This window comes from Canis lupus, chromosome 7 (assembly GCF_011100685.1).
Source record: "Canis lupus familiaris isolate Mischka breed German Shepherd chromosome 7, alternate assembly UU_Cfam_GSD_1.0, whole genome shotgun sequence".
Classification (NCBI taxonomy): Eukaryota; Metazoa; Chordata; class Mammalia; order Carnivora; family Canidae; genus Canis; species Canis lupus.
The window spans coordinates 33,198,563-33,206,563 of NC_049228.1; the positions used below are offsets into that span (position 1 = coordinate 33,198,563).

The 8,001-nt window shown below is 36.5% G+C and overlaps 1 protein-coding gene across 5 annotated transcripts in view; it reads left to right on the forward strand.

Moving 5' to 3' along the window:
* Window positions 1-5,544, forward strand: part of EXO1 (exonuclease 1) — a 31,750-nt gene extending 26,206 nt beyond the window's left edge. For 4 of the 5 annotated variants that reach the window (XM_038542688.1, XM_038542685.1, XM_038542687.1 and 1 more), the window contains 2 exons: window positions 1,282-1,475; window positions 4,413-5,544. In XM_038542688.1, the coding sequence (XP_038398616.1) occupies window positions 1,282-1,475; window positions 4,413-4,554 (336 nt within the window). In that variant the 3' untranslated portion in view covers window positions 4,555-5,544. The remainder of the gene's footprint in view (window positions 1-1,281; window positions 1,476-4,412) is intronic. The other variant, XR_005362182.1, reaches the window with a different exon arrangement.
* The last annotated feature ends 2,457 nt before the right edge of the window (window positions 5,545-8,001 follow it).

Sequence of the window (8,001 nt, forward strand, 5' to 3'; positions counted from 1 at the left end):
TTTGGGTGCTAAAGGCTTTTTTCAGACATACACTGCCTTGGAAGGGTGTCCATATTATTTTTGAGTAAAAAGGAAGAACATGAAGCAGTATGTATGGCATCATATTTTTGCTTAAGTACTCAAAATATTCATGCACACTGTATGTTTACATAATCATAGAAAAAGGTCTAGAAAGATACCAAATTATTTGCAGTGATGGGACTGGAGATGTAGAAAGTACTTACCCAAAAGAAGTTATGCCTAGACATTAAACTGTTGTCTCTTTATTATTATTATTATTACTATTATTATTATTATTACTCTCAAGAGTTTTTGTCAGGGTTTTAACTGTCACATCTGTTTTGGTGAAAATTCCCCAGATGGACCTTCCCCCTTGCTCCCCAATATCCACCTTTAATATCTACAATGAAACTCACCTTGTTTGTTGTTGTTGTTAAATCTCAAACCAGTTCTTCTTGAACATTTTTTATTTTCATCTACTACATAAAGAGTCTCTTTGTCATTTAGTTTCAAAATCTTAGGGTCTCTTTTCTTTGTAACTGCCAGCTCAATCCTTCTGCAGAGGGTAAAGGAAAGCAACCACACATCTGTACTTAACCAAATTCTAACGTTTCTTTCTTTGCCTTCTTTCTCACTCTCTCTTTCCTCTCACCAACACCCTGAGTCAAGATTCCATCTTTCACATGCAGGCGTTCCGGTTCTTTATACCTCCTCTATCAACTTTGTCAGTTTGAAAGCCTTGTTTTATGTACCTCACTCTTACTATCCTAATGACAACAACAAAACATTGATGTCTCCATATTCCCCACAGGATAAAAAGTAGCCCTTGGATAGAAAAAGCTAACTGTCAGTAGAGATCTGTTTGAATAACAACCTCTTCGGAACGCCTGGGTGGCTCAACGGTTAAGCGTCTGCCTTCAGCTCAGGGCGTGATCCCACAGTCCTGGGATCGAGTCCCATATCGGGCTCCCTCCCTACATGGAGCTTGCTTCTCCTTCTGCCTATGTCTCTGCCTGCCTCTCTGTCTCTCTCATAAATGAATATAAAGTCTTTTAAAAATTAAAAAAAAAAAAACAACCTCTTCAAAACAAAATTATCTGCATGTGAAAAGGAAACTATCCAAGATACGTTATTAAGTAGAATCAAAACATATTAGGTTGAAGAAAAACATTTTTACATGTTGCCTATTGGTTACTTTTCTATCTTAATGTGCAGAGAATAGTTTGAAATTAGCTAAAGGTAATTACTTGAACAGTGTTAAAAGGGGTATTTACTCTGTAGGTTCCTGGGCTGTATAAATCTAGTTCTGTGGACAGTCTTTCTACAACCAAGATCAAGCCTCTAGTGCCTGCCCGAGCCAGTGGGCTCAGCAAGAAGCCATCAAGCATCCAGAAGAGAAATCATCATGATGCTGAGAACAGGCCAGGATTACAGATAAAAATCAATGAGCTGTGGAAGAACTTTGGATTTAAAAAGTGAGTTTCCTTGTTACTTACTCTAAGGATAAATTGGGTCGCCTGGGTGGCTCAGTCAGTGAAGCATCTGCCTTTGGCTTAGGTCAGAATCCTGGGGTCCTAGGAACGAGCCTCACATCAGACTCCCTCCTCAGTGGATAGCCTGCTTCTCCCTCTCCCCTCCCTGACACTTGTGCTCTCTCTCTCACTCTCTGTCTCAAATAAATAAAATCTTTAAAAAAAAAAATGATAGGGTAAATTTTTTTTTGTAATTTCTTTCACTTTTTCCCAATTCTTTCTGTTTTCATAGGAGTCAGTTTTGTTTTCTCTTACCCTGAGAATTATTTTCCTTTATTCTCTTTAGCTGACACTTTTTAAGTATACTTAACTTCAACGTCTATACCTTCATTTAGTGAAAAGATGACAACCTAAAAATCCTCAGTTCTTGGTCTGGCTTTGGGGTCTGTTAAGCAAGTGACTTTTTCTGGTCTAAGTGTTTTGGCTTCCTTCCTTTTATAGCTCCGGATTGTAATGAAAATAGAGTTATCTTAAACATAGGGGTGGGCGGTGCATGGAGCCTGCTTCTCCCTCTGCCTGTGTCTCTGCCTCTCTCTCTCTCTGTGTGACTATCATAAATAATAAATAGAAATTTAAAAAAAAAAAACATAGGGGTGGGAAGGTAATGCTGTCTCATATTTCTTGATTTAAAGCAGTTTGTTTCTCTTAATGATCACATCTGAAATGGGGAGAATCATCACTTGCGGGTGATGAATGTGTCAGATTTCTAATGCATGAGGCAAATAGTGTTTTAAAAGAGCTGACCTCTATATACCTACCTTGTTTGAACCACAGGACTTCCTTCTGTTAGACTGCAAAGTTAGTCTCAGAGTAGCTATGATTTATAATTATTTATAAGTATTATATTTATAAGTACTTATAAATACTTATAAGTATATTTATAAGTACTTGTAGTTATAAGTATGTATGATTAATTTATTCTCCTGTTCTTCTCAATAAAGCAAATGTGCTAAGAATAGAGAAACGGAAAGTTACATGGGTGATGGGATTAAACCTTACCTAGTAGAAATGTCACTGTCAGATTAGATGGTACGAGTGGAAACACTATATAAATAAACGAGTGCTGGATGGTTATTTTTATTTTGTGTTGTGTAAGGTCTGGGATTAAACCATATAGCAGCAGTTCTCAAACAGTTGATTTAACTGTCTTAGAATTTAGAATGGACATTTTCAAATATTTATTTTTAAATAACAATGACAAACCCATATTAAAATCAGTAGTGTATTATTACCAAAAAAATAACCTTTCCAAAACAAAAAAAAATGAAAAGTGTCTTTTGTTTTTTTTTTTTTTTTTAACATTTTTGCAAATCTTAACTGTGGTTTAATAGGGCTAAGCTGGATTCTTCGGTCTGCTTCTGTGTTTGATCTGATGATAGGTTGTTTTGGTTGAAGTATAGAGAGAAAATCTGGGTCTGCACATATTTGTGGTTGGGAAATGTATAGTTTAATAGACATTTTATTCAGCTGTAAATTTTCTACTTTGATATCATACCAAAATTCAACAAGTGATGGTTTCTTCATAGTTAGTTGTAAATTGGATATGAAACCAAGTCAACAGACTTCTATTCTGGGTTGTGTTCCAGTCTTGGTCCTTAGTACACCTTCAGTGCATCTTTTCCTCATGTGTGCATTGGTCATTTAGAAAATGTTGGTTTATTGAGTTGTTAATCTTCCAAAAGTTGACACATTTCATTATACAATATAAAGACATCACAGTCTTAGCACAACAGTCTTTAGGTATTGGGAAGCTGTCAAGTGGTGGATAAATTTTCCAAAGTTTTCCAAAATTCTAACTTTGACTTGAATTTTATCATTGGCAACAAATACTGTTAATTGTTCCCTTGGGGGTAACAACAGGCCCTCTTTGTTCATTTTAGAGAAGCCCTTTGCCAAATACCTAAATTTGAGTAACCATGGTGTCAGACATGTTTTTTTTTACTTGCGATAACCATCATGCTTCAGTACTCATGGTGTGTTTCCCAGTTTTTCATAGAGTACTAAGAAATTGAAAGGGTTGAGATTTAATTAAAATTAATGATTTTTATTCATCAAGAACATTCGTAAGTGAGACTGACTTTTTTTCTTTTCTTTTTAACTTCAAATACATGAAGCTAGAGAAATACAAGTGCTGCTAGTATTTCTCATGCAGTTTCAGGCTAGTGTCCTGATTCATGCTGAGTCGCCAGTAGTTTTTATTCCATTTTCCTTTTGAATCATTAGTACAAATGTTAACCCAGTGGAAAAGGCAGATAAAGTCTAAACATTATTATGAAATAGTTTTCATCTTGTAAGCAGTCTGAAAGGGTCTTGGGAATTTTTAGGGACCCATGGACCATACTTTGAGAACTGCTAACTGAAGAGAAATTGAGGTGCAAAAATATTCCTAAATGCCTTTTAGAAAATTAGACTTTCTTGGATTTTTGTTGACAGGAGCTAGGATTACCTGTGTTATCTTCATAATAGGATAATTTTGTAGCCTTAGAACTCCCTTCTAGCCAAAAAAACAGTTGGGAGGAGGGGGGAATAAAAGGACTTAAACCTTATTCATCCCTCACTTGGCTTGATTCTTAGACTTGAGGGTGCTAAGGGCAAAGGAACTAATGTTTCTTTATTGGAATTATTCTGCCTTAGCTAGCACATATTTAATAGTGGCCTTGGACCTGCCTTGAAAGGTGATTTAGGAAGCACAAAAGGGAGCTGAGGAAAACTCAAATTTTATTGGGATACTCAGAGGAGAACCTGAAGGTGTCATATATTCAATTAAGACAAATTGAAAGGTCTTATCCTCTTCTATACCTCTCTTTTGCCTCTAATGATACTATTCTCTAATAATAATAATTCCCTAAAAACACCAATTCTTTTTATTATATTTTGCAGAGATTCTGAAAAGCTTCCTTCTTGTAAGAAGCCAGATCCCCTGTCACCAGTCAAAGATAACATCCAACTAACTCCGGAAGCAGAAGAGGATATATTTAACAAACCTGAATGCATACATGTTCAGAGAGCAATATTCCAATAAATGGCAGCAGCTGGGAGGCTGTTGCCTGCAAGAAAATACCAATTTGAAGTGCTGTTTGGGAATGCAGCGATTACCAGACTGAAAGATTTATTTGTAGATGTATGCCATTTTTTAAATAGAGTATATTTCACATATTAACTATATAATTATTTGTTCAGCTTTTTATATTTTCATAAGAAGCTAAGTAGAGAAATAATTTTATATTTGACAGTTTATGGAAGTTTTGATGTTTTGGGGCAAGTCCCCTAGAATTTATAAAAATCTACTCTAAAGGTTTCTGTCATGTTGTCAAGTATAAGGATGATAAATGAAAAGCCACAATTCTGTAGTCAGTTTATCCTGGAGGGAATCACTATATTTCTTCAAGTTTTAAATTTTACCCCTTGCCTTTCCTGTCTCTTTCAGGATTGATTTGAAAATAAAGTTGCTGGCATGGGCCGGGTGGCTGGAAAGATTAAAGATCATTGAACATGTGGTGGGACATTGCTCTGTTCTCCTTGAAGGATTTGCATGGGCTACGGATTGACAGTGAAGGAAAACTGCTTTTAGCCTCCTGTGGAAAGAACTATTTATGTTGTTAATATTCTTAAACTTCAAAATAGCCTGTTTTCCCTACTATGTCTTTTTAAAGTATGGACTTGAAAATCCCCTAACTAGAGCTATAGGTGTGATTGTAAGATACTAAAGAGTCTATGATGTGTACAATCTGCAAAGACATAGACAGGCACCTGGAAAGAGAACCAGCCATGCAAGTGAATATGGGGAGGGAGAAGAGAGAGCAGAGGGGGGAGGGGAAGGAAAGGAAGGATGGATCTGGCAGGAGACAAAGGTGTTACCTGAGATACAGAGGATAAAGTAAGGGATCCAGAGTATTTTAATCTTTAAATAAGATAGTAGAGGACTCTTGGATAAAGAGAATGAAACAAAAAACATAAGTTGTAAGAAACAGCATAAAAATGTTAAAAGAAATAAAGACCAATCTGAAAAGGACCCAAAGAACACAAGTAAATTTGAGCTTTCTATGAATGTTTCCTAAATAAAAACCAATCTGAAAAGGACCCAAAGAACACAAGTAAATTTGAGCTTTCTATGAATGTTTCCTGTTATAGAACAAATTAAGAATGTGACTCAGACATTGTCTACAAATGTTTATCTCCTCACCCACTTAAAATACCACTTAAATGACAGAAAAGGAGTAAAACAGTATAAATCCATAAAGGTTAACAGAGGAAGAGACATCAGGCAAGGAAACAGATGGATAAGTGGTAAGTGATTTAGCAAAGAAATGAAATGATCAATTCTGTAGTGGTAGAAGCCAACAGGAAGCAGACGTTTAGATGAGCTCAGTAAATGGAGACTTGCAGCTTCCTCCAAAGCCAGGGCCTCGAGCAGAGTCTGAAAATGGAACTGGCTGAAAACTTTCAAAAGCAGTACAGGAGGAGGGAAAGATGGCAGTGGGCTGTAGTTTTCCTGTCTGCAAATCCCCATATAACCACAACTAGATAACAAAATTTAAAACCTGTGAACTGCATCACAACAAATTTAGGTGATGGTAACCTTAAATGACAAAATATAAGTGGGTAAAGACAAGCCACCAACAGCCACAAGATAGAGATGTAGAGGAAGGCAATAGGATATCGATTGGACCTGCACAGCAGATCTTGTTGGAACGAGGCAAGGCTTTCCCATTCCCACAGTGAATTAGTACAGGGCACATCTGAAGGAACTGACTGGTCTGGTCCACATGAACTGTTGGAACTGATCTGCTGAGTTGTCCAAGGCTCATGGGACAGGATCCCCCACAGAAGAGAAACTGGTGAGAGGAAGATCAAAATTGAGCAGAACAGGAGATTGAAATACAAGTAGGAGGAGGAACAGGTGACCAAGGACTCTCAGCAAAATACCCTGTCTCTGAACACTTAAAGACAATAGATGTTTGGGGCATCTGTATGGCTCAGTCGCTTCAGCAGTGGACTAGATTTTGCCTCAGGTCTTGATCCTGGGGTCCTGGGATCAAGTTCCCAGTGAGGTTCTGCAATCAGCACAGAGTGCCCCCCCCCACAACTGCTCTATAAATAAATAAAATCTTTTTAAAAATTGATGATCAAAAATAAAAAAAATAAAAATAAAAATTGATGATCAAGAAGCTTCCGTGAACTATGCTTACTTTTCAAAGAAAACTAATTTTACGAAAAAAGAAAAGTTTTCAAATCAATGTCTTATGATGCTAAAAAGCAGGATAATATCTTTACAGATACTGAAAATTACCAAAAGCCCACAAAGATGAAAAACTGTCCATTTGAAAATGTGGTAAAAGTTATTAAGAAATGATACAGAAAAAATGATAACAGTATATGAAGGAAATTTAGAACTGGAAAAAAGATAGGGTAAGTTCCGAATAAGCATTAGAAAAAAACATTTCAAAAGTTAAAGCTAAACCAGAAGGAACACAACAAATAAATACTATAGATAATGCCCTAAAAGATGGGAGGTAGAAATCTGAGCAAAAGTGGGGGGAAAAAAAGATTAGGAAGTGACAAATATTGAAGATAGGGACAGAAGGTCCAATATGCAGATAGTAATAGTCTCTGAAAGAAAAAAAATTCAGAAAACTAATTTTAAAAATTAAGCTTTTTTCTTAAAGTTTACTTACTGGCAGCCCTGGTGGCTCAGTGTTTGGCGCTGCCTTTGGCCTGAGGCCTGATCCTGGAGACCTGAGATCGAGTCCCGCATCAGACTCCCCGCATGGAGCCTGCTTCTCCCTCTGCCTATGTCTCTGCCTCTCTCTCTCTGTCTATCTCTCATGAATAAATAAATAAATCTTTAAAAAAAAAATTGAAGCCAACTCCAAACTGAGTTCAGAGCCTGACACAGGGATCCCGATCCTGAGATCACCACATGAGCTGAATACTTAACTGACTGAGCCACCCAGGTGCCCCATAATGCACTCTGTACTCAAATATTATTGATCCAAAACATGCAACACTAAGACCTAAGTAACAAAGTTAACTTAAAAAAAATGAAATCTTGGGGTAGGCAAAAACAAAGTGACATGTAAGGAAAAAGATTATCAGACTTCACCATTTGTGCTTGAAGAAAATGGAGTAACATTTGGAACATAACTCTAGGGAAAATGCAAGAATTGGAGGAATAGTGTTCCTTTAAATTCTTGAGGAATCAGAAAATGAGCTCCATTAGAAAAAACAGTAACTAGAGAAATAGCACCATAAAGACTAGTGGTGGGCATTAAGTGTAGCCTACACAATTAAAATTTAGAGTTATAAAGGAGAATATAGTATGCAATTGCTGTATATCTACATGACAGACAGTATAACTAAAAAAATAGGAAAATGTAGAAATATTTGGCCTAGCTGGTAGTTGATAGTGTTAGACAGGTATGTAATATGGGGTAAAATAAATGGACGTTTGGGGGAAAAAAGCCTTTTT